Source organism: Corella eumyota, chromosome 1 (assembly GCF_963082875.1).
Source record: "Corella eumyota chromosome 1, kaCorEumy4.1, whole genome shotgun sequence".
Classification (NCBI taxonomy): Eukaryota; Metazoa; Chordata; class Ascidiacea; order Phlebobranchia; family Corellidae; genus Corella; species Corella eumyota.
The window spans coordinates 17,069,514-17,087,362 of NC_137490.1; the positions used below are offsets into that span (position 1 = coordinate 17,069,514).

The following is a 17,849-nucleotide window of genomic DNA, read 5'->3' on the forward strand; positions in this document are numbered from 1 at the left end:
TGGCGTATGTACGAAAACGAACCTGTCGGTGAGTTATATTTGATTTTAATTTCAATATTGTATATTGTAAGGAAAAGCGAAAATATATTTTAAAAGCATGTATTAGATAAAACATTGCTTTGGTAAATTCTGCAGGCGATATTTTTGCAACAGTTTTTGTATAGATTGTGTATATTATTAATTATGCATATATTTAAGAACGTATTCACTTGTGCTACGTTCTAGTTTTAAAGATATATCCATAATACACTTTTAGAATATATTTACGTGTAAGAATGTAACTGTTTTTAGTGCTGTCCCTTAATTAAACCGAACCACTTAACCAATCAATGGAAATTAGTTTTCCAAGTTAATGTCTTGGCAGTGATAGATTCTGGTCAATTTCCAAGAATTTTTATCAAGTTACTATATCCATTCGATCACATTAAAATTGTAATTTAGTCGAGTTTTTTTATCTGGACATATAAAGTAACTGTCAACGCTTTCTAAGACGTTTTGTATCAATTAATCAAGTTTTTCTTGATAAGAACTCTATTTTATGTTACCGAAATTATGGGAATGTTATAACATTGGTGTAGCATTGTTTGAATGGCATTTCTTTAACATTTTACAAATAATAAGTTTACACTTACTTAAAAGGACTATGTTTCATTTATAAAATATGTAAATTTGCAAAACAAATTTTATTCTGTAAATAAAAAGCAAAAATATTAAATTTAAATTCTTTTTTTAATTTTTAAACTTTTTTCAAATATATATGTGTTTTTTTAAAAACTGTACCAATACTTTCAGGTTCGAGACCCCGCGATGCCACCTCAGAAGAGATGATTGTTTTAAGAGCGTGGGACCTAGAAGATGATGAACTGACCTTTAAGGTCAAGGGTCAAATCGGGGAAAAGTATTTTACTGTTGATTCAAAAACTGGAGTTGTTAAACTAAGAAAAGCTTTTGACAGAGAAGTTAGTTAACATTTTTTTTTTATTTGTTAAGTTAGATATTAAAGTATTAATATTATATTTACTATATGTTACTTTATAAATATTTGATTCTAATATTACTTTATTTTTTGGCCTTTTGTTTGTTTAATATTACACATAGTATGGATAGTTTAAATAAAGTTGTTTAAAAATAGCTTTTACGTCGGGGTTTTTGGTTTTTGACCTTATTAATTTTTACCTCAACGGACTGATTTTGTATGTTTATTAAAAATTCTACAAAACTAAAAAAAAATTATAATAAAATTAACTGTTTAACAAAAAAGACGCATTTTCATTGGATAAAACTTTATAAGATTAAGGTCACGTGACGCTTATTTCGATGCACTAAATTACGCGTGTCATTGTGGAAATACCCACGACCAATAAATCTTTTGGTTTTGTCGCTAATCGGGCGTTTAACTGCACACAACGACCAAATCTCGACGTTTTTACGACTTTGCAATTTGCAGAAGGGCGGAAAATTATTCGTCCCCAATAAATTTTGCCAAAAATTTCAAAAGTTTTAAAAATTTGAAAAGTAAATAAACATTTAGAAAACTTAATTATCTTGTTTTTAGATCGACGATCGATACAAAGTCAAGTTCAGTGTCTCTGATGGAGTTAGCGAGGTACTATGACATCATTATTATTACGTCATAGATAAATTTTATCATTTAATTATATCATCAAACTATTTTATAATAAAATATAATTCCACTATGTTTTAAAACAATAAAAAAACTTATTATGATTTTTAATTTTTGCTTTATGATGTCATAATACCAGGCTGAAAAAGAGGCCTACATACGCATCATTGACGTCAACGACAACGCCCCCGTATTCGATTCACCCCCCTACGAAGCCACAATACCGGAAAGGGTTCGAATTGGAACAGAAGTTATGACAATTGTGGCATCCGACCCTGACAAGGGGTTTAGTGGAATTATAAGATACAACATTGAGCAGGTTAGTTTTGTTAAAAATAATTTTATTTTTCTAAAAAAAAAATTTAAAAAACGTTTTTTTTTTGTGTACGTTTTTTTAAACCAATCAATTTGTGGTTAATTCATTTTAAAATGTTTTTATTTTTTAAATTTGAAAGTATTTGATTTGATCTTTTGCTTATTTAGCAATTTTAAACTAAGTTTTTTTTATTTTTCTTTAGTTTTTTAATGCGTACTCAAAATAAGTGTAAATATTAATTGTACTTAAAATGAGTAAAGTGTAAACTTTGAGTTGCGCAAATGCCGGAGTTAAGACTTTAGCACAACCTTCTGCCATATTGATAACTTCCCTATTAAGAAAACTCACTTGGGACATTTTGGGGATTTTCTATCAATATTTAATGCGGGATTAAGTTATTGAACTCAGGCAAACAACAGGATAGTCTGTTTAATAAAACTCAAAGTCTTAAAAAATATAAAAGTCCAATAGTAAACATGAATCTTCGATTTTTCTAATCAATCTTTAGAACAATGTCGATAAAACTGGCTCAAATCGTTGCCTTCGGTTTCTAAAGGGTTACTATAACTTATTTAAACAAGTAATGAAAACGTGAAATTATTTTTTGATTGTTTATTAGGATACAGATGCATCTGACCCAGTTCCATTTCGATTGAACGCAGACACTGGCGTGCTCACCACGAGCGAGATTATCGATTATGAGACCGCTTCGTCATATAAATTTGTGGTGCAAGCGACCGATCAAGACGTTCGAAAGTAAGTTAAAAATAATCATTTTTTTTTACAAAAATAAAAAATTAATTTACTTGAAATAAATTTTTAAAATTTGTTTTTACTACCCATGGGTTTTTGGCTTCTAAGTTATATTTTCGGAAAACACTTTTTTGTTAGACAAAATATTTATTAAGATCGATATTTCTCAAACTTTTGCCTCATAATCCAATCAGCTGTTGACCCTCTGCTGCTTCCAGCGACCGAGAATAACCTAACTTGGGGTCGTTGACCCTGCTGGGGCATTCTCTAAAAAGGGGTCTTATTTAAAATAGCAAAAAAAATTAAAAAGTAAAATTAAAAAATCTTTAATTTAATATAATAAAGATAAACAGGTTCTTATATTTTTACGATCACTATTAAAACGAATAAAAATTTAATTACCCTCGATCAAAGAGAATACCTTTTGTTATAATACGTTTGATAAAAGTACAGACGTGAATGCAATATGGTTAGCGAGATAATTAAGGTCGTAAAATAAGGAAGTTATAGTTTAAAAGTGTGGGAAAAAAATAAAAACGATAAAAAATAATTTTTAAACTTACGCTGCGAAATTTTTGTCTTTCGTTTTGTTGTTGTTGTCGTCGTTTGTTTCCATTGTCTCCACTGTTTGTTATTTCGCTTATTACGTCACTTGTCCCTTTGTCTTTCTTGGGGTTTTCGGATGTCAAGTTGCTTGCCTTAAAATTGGAGAACAAAGCGTTTTACTATTTTGGGGCCTTTTATATGGTAACATCTTTTTTATAAAATTAATTAAATAGAAAAATATTTTATTTACCCGACTTAGAAGTCCAGATTGGGGTCTACTTCCACTCCTACTTGTCAACAACTTTTTATTTGAGCATAAAGAAAGCTAAACAACATAAATTTTTATTTTAAAATTACTGATTCAAACCAAGAGTAACAAACACTTTTCATTATGACGTGTTTAAACGGTGATGACGTCATATATATACCTCGTCGCGTTCTGATTCCTCCCTTAATTTTCGCCTCAAAATGTCGGTAAGGACTTGTTTTAACATCATGCTTTCATTAAGAGTGAGGTCATCGTGTCGTGACGTCACCGATTGCGTCCGTGTGCTACGTAATAACACGTGATGCGTTTTGGGCCTCAGTTTTGTGACGTCATCTTCAGCTAGTAATAAAAAATAAATTTAATCAAAACGCGAAAATTTTAATAAAAACGATAATTTTAGTAAAAAAAAAAAATTTAATAAAAACGAAGTAAAATATTTCTAACCCTTTTTCTCATTCTTCTTCTGTATGGAAGGTAGGGTGTTTGAACGTGATATATCTAACTCTACCGACCCTGTTAAAAATGCAGTTTTTAATGTTTCAAAACCCAGGAATAAACACAAGAACTGAATCATGACCATTACATAACAAATTGTTTTAAATTTCAAAAATAATATTAGCTTACTTTCTTTTTGGATTTCGTTTACCACATCTATAATCCGACTTCTTAGAACGCTGATACATCTTTTCTCTTCAGTACTGAAATTCAGCAATTTGCTTCTTTTTATCGGTTGTAATAGTTTAGGCAATTTATTGGAAGCCCTTTTATCGATAGCTGAACCAGTATCTAAAAAAATGTTTTAAATTTTAGAAGTAATTGGTTTATGTTATAAGTTTAAATTACATGACTAAGTCTGTTATTAGTTTTAACTAATTTTTTTTTTTTTTTTTTATTTCTAAGATAATTTTAATTACAAAATATTGTTTGTTTAAAAAAATGGTTATCTAAATTTTATTATTAAAATTTTTAAAACTTGTTTTAAACATTAAACCGATCGGTAGATAAGCTTACCAATTTTTAAGACTCTTTTCGGCCTTGGTCGATGGAGGCGATAGAGAACGGTTTCATTTGGCGCCAATTTGACAATATTCAAGTTATCCTCAAATGATTTGTGCGATTTAGTTGTAGGCGTTTTTAACTTAGATGGACCTTAAATTAAATAGAAATGTTTTTTTTTAGTTTATTTATTAGCAGTCAAATGTAGGCAGCTATTTCTTATGCATTCACCTTTAACGGTTCCTGAAGACTTTGAAATCTGTTTTTTATCAAAATTTGAATACCGTACTCGAAGAGCCATATTTTTTTACGTTTTATTTTAAATAAATAAATTCAGTTTAACCACAGGACTACATTTTAGTCGAAATAAACCACAATTCATAAAAACTACCCATTTAAATTCACCTTGTGACGTCATATACATATATTACTACAAATAAAAAAAAAACTATTTTTTTTAGTAAACAATGTTTTTTAAAAATTTTTAGCCCTATGACGTCATCAGTGACGGTGTTGGTCAATATCAATGACGTCCAAGACACGGAGCCGGAGTTCGAGAATCTTCCTTACGACAGAACAATCAATGAAGATATTGCATTGGTGGGTTAATGTTTAAAGCTAAACTTTGTCAAAATTAAAGTAAAATAAATTATATTTTTACATGTAAAAATGAAGCATTTCTCAGATTTTTGTTTGTTACTTTTTTATTTTAGATTTATTTTTAATATTTTTTCTTTAATTTTTAACATCAAGTTAAGGTGATAGGGATTAATACCAAAAAAGTGCGAAAGGGTGTGTTTTTTGACGTGCTAAAATTGTTTGTAAATGCAGTGCTTAATAGTGTTGCATTTGTGCGGTTTGCACCCAAAACAATATGGTCCCACCAAATACAATGTTTCTTAGGTTACATTACTCATTAAGTCAGGTAAAAATTTAAACAACAATTAAAAAAAAATGTAATATTACAGGGTACGAGTGTTGTATGTGTACATGCGGTAGATGGAGATAAAGGGTCACCAAACGAAATCGTTTATTCTTTGGTGTCAGGTAACCAGGACGGAAAATTCCTATTGGACACCACGGCGGGTGACGTCAGAGTCGCGTCACCAATTGATCGTGACGTCATCGGTTTCGACGGTAAATACACTTTGACCGTTCGTGCGACGGAGAAGACCCCCCATTTAGCCTCGATGTGGGGCGCGTTTCGCGAAATCAGTTTTGACGTCACTGTTGATGATGTTAACGACGAGAGGCCGAGGTTTGAGCAAAGTGAAGTGAGATTTTCGGTCTCGGAGTTGACTCCAGTCGGAGTTCCATTACCAACTAAAATAAGAGTTACAGGTAAGTCTAACATCGTATTAAAATTAAAAAAAATAATATATATACTGACCTTTATTGTTAAAAAAAAAAATTTTAAAGACAACGACCAAGGCCCAAATAGTGACGTCACCTTATCGGTGGGATGGCGTAACAATGACGTCATCACAGTGAGTCCAGTGACGTTTCGTAAAGAAACAAGTTTGTCGATTATTTTGAAAGAACCGTTGGATTACGAGACGCAAAAGAAATTACAATTTAAGGTTTTTACTTATCAAAATTTTTTAATTAAAAATAAAAAAACTTTATAATTAGGATTTATTTTTTATTTTTTAGATTTTTGCCAACGAATCAAACGACTTATCCTTATTTACAACTTGTGACGTCACTATTGACGTAGAAAATGAAAACGACAACGCACCGAAATTTGTTAAAAAACAATATTTTGCAAACGTTAGCGAAGCAGGTAAGAGAACTTAATTTTTTTTAAATTCGAAGTTCAATTTAAAGGCTTTAAACTTGAGCCTTTATTACATTTTAATTTCTTTAAGGAAAATATATTTAATTTTTTTAGAGCCAGTAGGTTCAGTGATTTTAACTGTGCTTGCCCGTGACGCTGACTTAGGCCAGTTTGGTCGAATTACTTATTCAGTGCAGGAAGGGAGAGGTGAGATTAGTATTGGGAAGCGAAACGGGAAAGTCACCTTGTTGAAAAAACTCGACTACGAAACAGCAAAACAAAAACAGTAATTTATTTAAATTAAAAATAATGTAATAAATTATTGATATTACTTTATTTAAATACCGTTTGTTAGCTATTTTTTTATATTTATTTATTTCCCATGTGAGATGGTCGACTTAACGACTCAAACATAGAGTAAAATCAGTTACCCCGACCCAGTCTCGAGTTTCCTTTGACAGTTTTTATAGATTATAGTTGCCCAATAATTATGCTGCTGACTAGTGCTGGCTCGGCAGGAGTTCACATCGTTTATAGCGCCTCACAACAGCATAGAACCAGAGGGAATTGAACCTAGGGTCTCATGTAGTAAAGAAAAGTGTTCTGACTACTACACCATGCTTCTGGTGTTTAAAATTAATGTTCTTTTTATTTTAAAAATATTTAAAAATACGTTATACACTGAAAGTAACAAGTTTTACAAATTTATTGTAGATACACTATAGTTGCTACAGATTCAGGACCTTACCCTTATTCCACGAAAACTTTATTGACAATATACATTATAGACGATAACGACAATACCCCCAGGTTCGAGAAAAATCGGTATGACGTCACTGTTGATGAAAACAACGTCGAAAATAATGTACTAACTGTAAAAGTAAGAATTTTTCAATTTTTAATTTTTGCCTTGTTTTTAAAAAAAAATATATTAAAATGCAACTTTTCAATTGGGTTTTAATTTTATATTTATTTTAAAAATTTTTTAAATGTTATATATTCAACTAAAAAAGATTTAATTTTTATTTTAGGCAACTGATGACGACTCCTATCCTAATAATTATCTAACTTACAGTATTGCACCATCATCTTATAGTACCCATTTTTCAATTGATACAATAAATGGAAAAGGAGTTATTAATATAGTTGGTAAATATTGTTTTAATTCAACGAAAAATAGTTTTTTTATACCTTAAAATATGTTTAAATGTAGCCTATTTGTATTTGTAAGATAATGTTTTTAAATATAAGTTAGGTCAATTGGCCTTATAAATAAATATAAACTAGAATTTAAAAAAAAATTGATAAAGAAAACAGCTTTATTTATCAACAAAGTGTAAAAAATACTTATTAATTTTATTTTTATTATTTTTAGAACCTCTTGACTTTGAAGCGGTGGAAGGTGGTTCCATTGAGCTTACCTTGGAAGTTACTGATTCTGGTTTTCTTCGCTCAACAGCGCCCCTGGTGGTCACTGTTGATGACGTCAACGACAACAATCCTCAGTTTATCCTCGCTTCTAACTTTACGGTTGAGGAGGTTTGTCACATGATATATTTTTAATAAAAAAAGCAAATTAAAAATGTTGGTTCTAATTTTTTTACAGAATATTGGAGGTGGTGTAACAATTGGAAGCGTGTTAGCTGTTGATGCTGATTTACAAAATAATGGTGACGTCAGCTATTACGTCACTGGTGGACAAGATCAATTCGGTACAAATACAAATTTTAATATTAAATGTTAATTGGTTTAGTTCAAAATTTTCTTACTTTTAACTTTTTTCGATTTGTAGCAACTATTTTTCGGTTGGACGAAAAAACTGGAGACATAAAAACGAAGCCTGGCACCTCGCCGGATTACGAAGCAAAACAGTATTATGACGTCACAATTACTGCACAGGATAATGGGAATCCGCAGCGATCAGTAATTTTAATTATTTTTTTTAGATAAAAAAATTTCTATAAACTGTCGTTTAAAAAATGTTAAATTCTAAAGATTTCTAAATTTCGTGATTTAATTCACTTTTACGATTTTTTATTTTTTTTTTATAGAGCGACGAATTTGTTCGAATTACCGTGTTTGACTTAAATGATAATTCTCCAACATTCACCAAATCAAACTATGACGTCACAATCAACGAAAACAATGCGTTGGAAGACATGGTTGTTGTTGCCAGCGACAGGGACGATGGAACTAATGGGTTAATTAAATACAGCATTGTAGGGGGTAAGTAATTTTAAACTGTTTTAAGCAAAATAATTATTTTTTTTTAAATATTTTTAATTTTTTTTTTAGGAAATGTCAATGGCTTGTTTCAAATCAATTCGCAAAGCGGAAGAATACGTTCGGTACGACCGCTTGACTACGAAGTTTTGGGCGATCACGTGACATTAACGGTCGAGGCAGAGGATAGCGGTGACGTCACAAGAAAATCTACAGCAAAAGTAAATCGAATATTTATTAAAAAAAGTCACAAAATATTTTTCCTAAATTTTAATTTTTTTTATGATTAAAGTTATTTTTTACTATAACATTTAAGCATTATCACCAATTGCAATATGGTAATTTTAAGTGGTTAAGTTTACCTACGTTTACCAAAAGTCGTAAAAAAAACAAAAAAATTGAAAAATATTTGAACAAAATTAATTTTAGGTGACTATTAACATAATCGACGTCAACGATAATTCTCCTGTGTTTGCACCCGGCACTAAAACTAAATACGAGTTATTGGAAAACGTCATAGGAGCTAATATTGCAACATTCCAAGCTGATGACGTAGACAGTGGAAATAACGGGAGAGTGACGTATTCAATCGTGCAAGGAAATGAACAAGGTAATTTTCAATTTAAATTTTTTATTAAATTTTTAAGAATTTAACAAACTAATTTGGATGTGTGTTACTATTACAATTTTTATATTCTTTTATGTTTTATTTATTATTTTTCATTTCTTCTAGAATGTCTTGTAATCAATTTTAATTTTTTTTTTTTATATTTAGGAAAATTTAGTATTTCTCCATATGAGGGTGATCTTAGGGTGTCGACAGGAACTGAACTAGACCGGGAAAATCAGGAAGTTTATAATTTAACAATCATGGCCGAGGACTTAAGTTCAAATCCTAACAATGCCACTGTAAGTTGTTTTTTTTATGCAATTTTAATTAAACTGTTCATTTTTTTAAAATTTTATTTTATTTTTTTAGATTAATGTTACGATTAAAATCGTTGACGTGAATGACAATTCTCCAGAATTTATAAACTTTCCCGAACGACTTTCCCTTAGCGAGAAAACCAGAGTGGGTAGGGCTGTTGCGAGACTACAGGCACGTGACCTGGATGCGGAAAAATTCGGTGACGTCACATTTTCGATGCAAAATGTCGGCGACGTATTTGAGATCGACGAAAATGTAAGAATTATAAAATTGCTGTTTTTAATATTGTTGTTACATTTTTAGAGAAATTAGTTTGTTAATAATTTATATTTTTAGACTGGTATCATCTACCTAGCTAAACCGCTCGACCGTGAAGCTAAAAGTGAATACAGTTTGCACGTGACTATTCAAGATAATCCAAAAAATCAAAGAAATTCGAGATCTTTGACAAAAACGCTACTGGTCAGTAAAAAAAATTATTTAAAAATGCTTGACAACAAAAATAAATTGTTAAAATTAATTTTTTTTTTATAAAATTTGGTTTTAAATTTTTTAAAGGTTTTTGTCGATGACATTAACGACGAAAAACCAAGGTTTGTTGGGGAATTACCCTATACAGCGACCGTGGATGAAAATTCGCCGCCAGGAACACAACTTACCTTTTTGGTCAGTAGATAAAAATATTTTGTTATTAAAATATACAATTTTTTTTTATAAATGTGCTTGGTATTTTATTTTATAGGCAGTTTTTTATTAAAAACATTTTTTTAAGTTGAATTTTTTTCTTTTTTTAATGCAAATATTTGCAGGGAAATCCCCTGATTGCTAAAGATTTGGACGGGGGAGCAAATGCGGCTGTAAGATATTCCATCCAATCAGGTGATTCCACGTCATCGTTGTTTTCAATCGATGTTGATAGCGGGAACATGTACACCACTGAAACATTAGGTAAAAAAAACATTTTTTTAATAAATTAATTTATTTTTTAATTTAATTTTTTTAAAGATTTTATAATTTTTTATATATTTTTTGACTCTTATTGAGTTTTTAAATCTTAACAGACCGAGAAAGTCTCTCTTCTGACGTCATCGACCTCGTAGTCCGCGCCACTGACGTGGGAGGGTTGTTTGCCGAAGCTGTTGTCAAGGTAACGGTTGATGACGTCAATGACAACTCACCCCGCTTCCGAGACCGCCGTGTCAAAACTAACATTCTTGAAAGTGCGCAATCCGGTCACGTGGCAGCACGCATGACTGCATCTGACCCTGATAAAGGAAAAAATGGGGAAATTTTTTATCGGATTCAGAGTGGGGCTTTTGATAAATTTCAAATTGGATCAGAAACTGGTAAAAAAATAATTTACTCAAAAAATGTATTTCTCAAATTTATTTTTTGTAATTAAAATTATTTGATTACTTTTAGGTATAATTTACGTTTCCCCTGGACAATCACTCGACCGTGAAGCGACGTCACAATACCGACTCACCGTGATTGCGACCGATCAATCTCCTGCGCATGCGCGGTCCAGCACAGCTACTGTCATGGTAACGGTTGATGACGTCAACGATAGCCGGCCGAAGTTTGCCAACAGTCCGCAAAAAATATCGGTACACGATTTTGAGTTAAACATTCTTGCTTATATTAAAAAAATTGATAATTTTTTTTTATTTTAATAAAAATTTACAAATAATTTTTTTAGATTCACGAAAACTCGCCGGTAGGTAGCGACGTTGTGCAGTTAGTTGCTATTGACAACGACCTCGAACCCGATCTTGTTTACACTTTGTCGTCCGTAACAATATTTGACCCCAAAGGTCAACCTCTAATGGTGGACGCGACGCCCAGTGACGTCAGGCAGTCGGAAAATGACGTCATTTTGTCCTGGTTTAACTTAAACGCCACGACCGGCAAAATTGTGCTGAGTTCAGAAAACTTAGAAGTAAGTTAAAAAAAAATTTTAAATGTTAAATTAAATAAATTAAATAAATTAACTTTTTGAATAAATGAAGAATAAAAAAAATTAAATATTTTAGGAAACGACAACCGTTGATCGGGAACTCTGTTCACGAATTATCATGAAGTTTTCCGTGAGTGACGAAAACTCTTCATCACAAGAGGTTGCATCATCTTCTGAGGATATGATCGTTCAGGTGAATATTCCCATTTAAAATTTTTTGAAATTTTTGTAGTTTTTTTTTTATTTTAAGAAAATAGATACGACATTTTATTTTGCATTTTAATTTATTAATATTATTTAAATTATTTTTTGTTAAAGATTGATATTGTTGATCAAAACGATAATTCTCCCGTGTTTGATTTATCCTTTAACAATGACGTTATAATCATGGATGATGACGTAATTGTCGACGTCGCAGAAGAAGTGGAAGTGGGGACAAGAGTATTAAAGGTCGAGGCAAATGATATTGACCAGGGGTTAAATGGGAAAGTCACTTATCAGTTGGAGGGTAAAGTTAAAGGAAAATTGAAGTTGAAAAGCGAAAATTCGGGTTAATAAAATATTTGTCCAGTTTTAATATTATTTTTAAGGATATCTTTTTATTTTAAAATTTTATATAAAAATATAATTTTTTTAAATATTTAAATTTAAAAAAAAATAAAAGTCTAAAATAAAAAATTCCAAAAAAAACTACAAATTCCATATTTTTTTATTTAGGCATTGTAGTGACGTCATCACGGTTAGACAGGGAAAGATTAATGACGTCAGACGGTTCTGCCTGGTTAAACTTTACGATCGTTGCACGTGACCTAGGTCTTCCTGCCAGTCGAAGTGCCAGGTTACCAGTATATTTGAGGATAAACGATGTTAATGATCATTCACCTGTGTTTGATGATGTCTCATATGATGTAAGCGTTTTAATTTTTTATATTTTTATTTTAAAAATTTTAAACACCTTTCTTATTAATTCAACATGTTAAAACAACAGGATATAAAAGTGTAGTCTGTCATTAACCCAAATTATTTAAGCAAAAATAAAACTGTAGACTATGCTTTTATTGTTAGTATTTCTTAATAGAATATTGAACATAATTCTATCTGACGCTTTTTTACACTACTTTATTTTTTTATTTATGTATTTTACCAGATAAATATCGCAGAAAACCAAAAAGCTGGCACTACTTTAACGACAGTGTCTGCTACTGATATCGATCAAGGGGATTTTGGTGACGTTAACTATTCTCTTTTTGGTGCAATGGGAAATTTTAAGATTAATCCAAAAACCGTAAATATGATTTTAAATTATATTCTTGATTTTCCATAAGAATAGCTTTTTTAACATTTATTTTTTTAATTTTTAAAGGGAAAAATTACTTTGGCAAAGAAACTTGACCGAGAAGTAGCGGATGAATATATCTTCACTGTAATAGCAACTGACAATATTAAAGGAGCGGAGGGACATCGTCGGGAAGAATCAAAACAAGTAACAACTTTAAATTAAATTATAATTTTTAAGAAATTTTGTAAAAACTTAAAATCTTACAATTTTTTTGTTTCTGGTAAAAATATAAAAACACTTTTTTTTTATAAAATATTCTATTTCGCACACAATAAAAAAATTTGGAAGAGTAAATTGGAACGATAAAATTTTTAAAGATAAAAGTCACTCTGAGTGACGTCAACGATAATTCACCCGTGTTCACCGAACCGAGACAGAGGTCAATACAAGTTCAAGAGAACGCGGCACCTGGATACTTGGTCACCAAGGCAACAGCTGTTGACGATGACGTAGGATCAAACGGCCACGTGACATATTCGATGGAGTCATTCAAAGGTTTGTTTGAATTTTGTGACGTCATAAAAGTTTATAACATAAAAGTTTATGACGTCATACAACTTGGTGCGAAATAAACAATTCGCGTTATGCATATTCTGTTTGTCAACATATTTAAACAGGCCATGACGTCAGCATAGTTACGTCATAGTTACTCAAGTGATAACGTCATACCGCGGTTCCAAAACTAAAAACTTTAATTTGTTGTTTGTTCCATTCGCTTACAATAAGTTGACCGAGTGAGTTAATTCGAATAAAACTCGGCATTTCTAACCCGTCTATTTCGGTCAAAACGTGACGCATAAATTTGTAAGTTTGGTCGAACATAGATATCCTATAAAAAAACATAATTATTAATTTAACTTAATGGCAATGCGAATTTCAACTTGAGTTTACTGTGTAAATTACTTTTACCTATCATTACCACAATCAGCAACATAAAGGTATCCATTTTTATCAAAACAAATTCCAAACGGATTCCAAAACTCTCCGTCATTCGTTCCTTTACTTCCTATCGCATGTAAGGGTCTACCAGCTAACGAATATACCTGTTAAATAGAGAAATTTTTAAATAAAAAACAAATTCTTCCTTTTCTAAGTTTATTGCAGTCTTAAATTGTCTGCTAAAGTAATTTTTGTATTGAAACATTTTAAATATTGGCCAAAAAAATGCTTTGTGGTAAGAAATACTGCAATTTGGGTTAAAATTTATAAAATTTGGATAAGTTTTTTTACCTTAACACAGTGGTTTTGACTGTCGCTTATCAATAATTCTTTGTTGTCGCTTATTGCCAACGCTACTGGCTGATCAAAATTCATTAAATTTTTACCTAAATAAAAAAAATATGTTTTCAATATTTTACCTTTTCCTAAATTTTCTAAAATTTTTATTTATTAGTTATATAATGTAATTAACTAAACAAATATGACGTCACGTTACCTTGGTAACCAAATCGTTTCCGTATGCTTCCGTTATTATCGTACACCGACACGGTATGCCCGACAATATCTGTGACGTAAAATGTGCCCATTGTGTCGCAACAAACACTATAGCAGTTATTTCGGAAAGTCCCTTGTCCGAAAATCGTCTTAAACTCCCCACCTTTAAAAAAAAATTATTTTATTTGTTTATAATTGGTAGAAAAATTACATTAACTAATACTCTAATAGAAAAAAGTACTTACCCATAGTAAACACCCTTACTTCTTTACCACAACACACTAAAACATTATTGTTTTTTGTTACGAATAATCCTTTCGGTTTTAATTCACTTTGGGTATCAAAAGCGTCCTTGAAATTTCCGTATTGGTCGAATATTTGTATCCGCATGTTGTCGCTGTCCGACACTATTATGTCGTTGTCTGAAGTGACGTCGATCCCAGAAATAAGACCTTAGCAAAAAATAATGTTAAAAGTAATTTTCCTAGGTATAATTATTGTTAATTTAAAGAGGGTTTATGTATTGAACAAATGCGTTAATTTTTCCACCAGTTCAATTACCCGTTATCAGACAATATTATTGAAGGTAGTTAAACCAATGATAAGGGTTTATATAGGTTGCACTGCATGGTAGATTCTATTATTTAACATACCTTTAAAACGACTTGGAAATTTTCCTCTTCCGCCAAACTTTAGTAAACTGTAGGATTTTAAAGAAGAACCTGAATATTAAAAGTAGTTAATAAAATTTTATTAAAGCACAAAAAAAATATATGTTTAAAAAAATTCGCATATACCTCTAAACGCGTCCTGGTAAAAATAATCTGTTTGCTCGATCGGTAGTAACTTTTTTGTGTCCTTAACTTGAATGACGTCAGCAAAGTGTTTACTGTGGTACTCATTAATTTCAATAATTGGACGTTTTTTGTCGCGGTCAGTTGTTTCTGATTTAAAAATTCGATTTATTTCGTCATCGGATTCGTGACGTAACGACAACGTCATAGATCCATTAGTGGTGGAATCGCTATAGCAACGAGTATCTATCACGTGGCTGCATTTGGTGTCTGATTGATTCGAGTAATCTCGCTCTGAATATTTTTAAATATTTTTTTTTTGGTAAAAATTGTAAAAACAAAAGTTGTAAAAAAAGTTGGTAATATTTTACCTGAATGAACGCATGACTGGTCTGGCGACGTCACGATTCCGGAATCGTCAGTACTCGTTGCAACTTCATAACTTTTTTGAGCTAACAAATTGAAAATAAAAATAACTTTAATTGATTATATGAATTTCAAATTTTTTTTACGCGAATTTTTCTGATTATGTGACGTAGCAAATTTATTAAAGAGAAAACTTACGATGTTTTGGTGGTTTCCAATTTCGTTTTGTAAATTTAATGATGTCATCAGACAAAACATTTTCGTAAACCTGATTTAAAAAAAAAGTTTGATCAAGTAACCTAGTACTATCTTATCACATTAACTAAATCAACATCATCTTTGTATACCTGATCAGGTTGTGCTACCATTAGCTGACTCACTTTTATTGACTTGTATACAGTGACGTCAATTTCAGTCGGGGATTTTAAACTAGGGGCTTTTTGATAAATGTCCGTGACGTCATCTACGCGTGACGTAAGAATACATTTGTACTCTTCGTATTCATATCCCGCGAGTTCTAGTATTATAATAAGGTTTTGGGCCGTGGCTCCAAACTTGCGTCTTTTGCGCCATAGAAGAAGTATGGCGCGTTTTTGCGCTGTTATAGTCACGTGACTATTAGTTATTTGTCGTACTTTGGCTTCTGTAAAACCGAGTCGACGTCCGAGGTACCATGACGTTCGTTTAAGGTCTTCTGAAAGCCTGTTAAAAGAAATATACACTTTAAAAACTTACAAGACAATTGGTTATAGCAGTTTTATGTATACAAAGGACATACGCAAAACTTAATTAAAAACTTTATTAATAAATTTTAAAGTGTACCAAACAAGAGCAAATGTATTTTAAAAATCATTTACAATACAAAATAGTTAACAAAATATAGCTAAAGCCAACAGTACAACATACGCACCTGGTTAACTGTGCTTTCGATAACCTCTGTTGTTTACGGTCATGGGCCACTTGTCGGAAATGTCGTTTCTTCACGCTCCTGCCAAGTAAAAGAACGAGGTTGATATGTTTAGGAAGGGGCGTTTCAACAAAAATGCGGTTGGGCTATTGTTTTGACAATTTGTTTAACTAAAAGAAGTGGTTCCCTAATATTATTTTGAGGTTTTTTATACTAAAAATCCCATTTTTGAGCTCTTTGTGCCATGGACTTTAAATAAATGATTAATTGTTATATTTTAAAACAATTTGAATATTAATTTATAAAAAAGCATTTCTCTTCAGTCCAAGTTAAAATAAATATATCAATTTAAAAAATATTTTTGTTTATGTCGTTATTACTGCTGGCTTAGTCATTTCTTTGACCAAATCCATCATTTAATCAGTCATGCAACTTTTTAAAACTATTTTCTGTTTTGATTGCTTGGCACTTAACTTGTGCTTCAAATTAGCACAACAACAACAATGTGAAAGCTGCACGCTTAACCAATACGAACGTATAGGACTGCAAATTAGATATTTATAATAAAAACCCATGGAAAAAACTTACATTTATTTCCAAATTATTAAATTAAAGATTTTTTAAGTATTTAAATTACCTTTTATCAGTATTGAGGTGTTTTTGTTCGTTGTCTAAATTCAAAACTAGAGATTTATAAATAGGCAAGTTTGTATTATAACAAATTAGAATTCCTTAGTTATGCAATCGATAAAAATTATTAAACCTAACACAACTTGTTTACAATTAAAATTCGTTTATTGATTTATTTGTGGTATTTACAATCACTTAATTGCTGTTTTTCCTTGCTTGATTTTCGTTTGTTTCTTGAATATGTTCCCCCCATTTCAATTTTTTTTTCACAAGCTCATTATTTTTAAAACTATGCGGAAAATTTTATTTTAGAAAAATTCTCTGCCAAATACGTCAGAACTGCGCTTTAGATAAAAACAATAAATAGAGCTATTATCTCGGTTAAAAATGACCTTTCAAAATAGTAACTGAATCAAAATAAGATTTAATTTTATTTTTCTACCCAATTTAAAAACTTAAGACCGACTCTCCAGCCTTTATCTTACTATAGATAAAGCAGTCCAACCAAACGTCTGTCTATGATCATAATTCCGTATTGATTATAACTGAACTTTAATTAAACTTCTACAAATCGAATACTCGTTTACGCTTTGTGCTGTATAATCAAGCTTAGATTGTGTTAATACAACTACACAACTGTAAGGCGATTTGTATTAGCTATAAAACTATATGCCCTACTATACTTAGTATCGTAAAGCGTATTTCTTTGTAGTAAGGATAGTAAACGCAGCAAGACTGCAAATCCTTTGATCTCTATACTCTATACTTTTAATTAGCAATAACTAGAGTTTACAACCAGGATTTTAACAAGTCGTCATATTCGCATTTTTATTATACAAATACTAAAATTTAACAAAGGACAACGATGCCCCACTGACACTTTTCACTTACCTAAGCTATGGTCAGTTTAACTGGTATGTTGGCTAGAAAAACAACGGCGTTTAGCTGTTCTGCGTCGCGAATGTTTTGACTGTCAAAGCTTGATTATAAA

The 17,849-nt window shown here is 30.9% G+C and overlaps 2 protein-coding genes across 3 annotated transcripts in view; one reads left to right on the forward strand and one right to left on the reverse strand.

Annotated features, from left to right (window-relative positions):
• Nucleotides 1-17,849, forward strand: part of LOC145741185 (cadherin-23-like) — a 25,782-nt gene continuing 7,933 nt past the window's right edge. Inside the window, exons 1-32 of the mRNA XM_082558730.1 lie at nucleotides 1-28; nucleotides 793-959; nucleotides 1,556-1,606; nucleotides 1,764-1,943; nucleotides 2,560-2,696; nucleotides 4,992-5,103; nucleotides 5,472-5,844; nucleotides 5,923-6,083; nucleotides 6,157-6,286; nucleotides 6,395-6,566; nucleotides 6,995-7,160; nucleotides 7,312-7,429; nucleotides 7,656-7,819; nucleotides 7,887-7,992; nucleotides 8,073-8,203; nucleotides 8,332-8,506; nucleotides 8,576-8,724; nucleotides 8,933-9,113; nucleotides 9,279-9,412; nucleotides 9,483-9,686; nucleotides 9,768-9,893; nucleotides 9,990-10,097; nucleotides 10,241-10,379; nucleotides 10,493-10,777; nucleotides 10,854-11,038; nucleotides 11,131-11,370; nucleotides 11,465-11,581; nucleotides 11,707-11,896; nucleotides 12,106-12,296; nucleotides 12,536-12,673; nucleotides 12,752-12,871; nucleotides 13,045-13,222. Coding sequence (XP_082414856.1) covers nucleotides 7-28; nucleotides 793-959; nucleotides 1,556-1,606; nucleotides 1,764-1,943; nucleotides 2,560-2,696; nucleotides 4,992-5,103; nucleotides 5,472-5,844; nucleotides 5,923-6,083; nucleotides 6,157-6,286; nucleotides 6,395-6,566; nucleotides 6,995-7,160; nucleotides 7,312-7,429; nucleotides 7,656-7,819; nucleotides 7,887-7,992; nucleotides 8,073-8,203; nucleotides 8,332-8,506; nucleotides 8,576-8,724; nucleotides 8,933-9,113; nucleotides 9,279-9,412; nucleotides 9,483-9,686; nucleotides 9,768-9,893; nucleotides 9,990-10,097; nucleotides 10,241-10,379; nucleotides 10,493-10,777; nucleotides 10,854-11,038; nucleotides 11,131-11,370; nucleotides 11,465-11,581; nucleotides 11,707-11,896; nucleotides 12,106-12,296; nucleotides 12,536-12,673; nucleotides 12,752-12,871; nucleotides 13,045-13,222 — 5,050 coding nt within the window. The 5' untranslated portion in view covers nucleotides 1-6. The remainder of the gene's footprint in view (nucleotides 29-792; nucleotides 960-1,555; nucleotides 1,607-1,763; nucleotides 1,944-2,559; nucleotides 2,697-4,991; nucleotides 5,104-5,471; nucleotides 5,845-5,922; nucleotides 6,084-6,156; nucleotides 6,287-6,394; nucleotides 6,567-6,994; nucleotides 7,161-7,311; nucleotides 7,430-7,655; nucleotides 7,820-7,886; nucleotides 7,993-8,072; nucleotides 8,204-8,331; nucleotides 8,507-8,575; nucleotides 8,725-8,932; nucleotides 9,114-9,278; nucleotides 9,413-9,482; nucleotides 9,687-9,767; nucleotides 9,894-9,989; nucleotides 10,098-10,240; nucleotides 10,380-10,492; nucleotides 10,778-10,853; nucleotides 11,039-11,130; nucleotides 11,371-11,464; nucleotides 11,582-11,706; nucleotides 11,897-12,105; nucleotides 12,297-12,535; nucleotides 12,674-12,751; nucleotides 12,872-13,044; nucleotides 13,223-17,849) is intronic.
• On the reverse strand, nucleotides 13,026-17,797 carry LOC145764199 (uncharacterized). Of its 2 annotated transcripts, none has more exons than XM_082575804.1 (13): nucleotides 17,048-17,797; nucleotides 16,866-16,911; nucleotides 16,232-16,309; nucleotides 15,669-16,023; nucleotides 15,520-15,589; nucleotides 15,327-15,407; nucleotides 14,959-15,249; nucleotides 14,815-14,883; nucleotides 14,407-14,613; nucleotides 14,163-14,324; nucleotides 13,958-14,052; nucleotides 13,637-13,770; nucleotides 13,026-13,556 (listed from the first exon to the last, which is right to left on the reverse strand). In XM_082575804.1, the coding sequence occupies exons 1-13, from the start codon at nucleotides 17,109-17,111 to the stop codon at nucleotides 13,391-13,393; spliced, it is 1,818 nt and encodes a 605-aa protein (XP_082431930.1). In that variant the 5' UTR covers nucleotides 17,112-17,797; the 3' UTR covers nucleotides 13,026-13,390. The 2 variants fall into 2 exon arrangements, with proteins under 2 accessions (XP_082431930.1, XP_082431931.1); XM_082575805.1 differs by having other exon boundaries at nucleotides 16,866-16,899; nucleotides 17,048-17,796.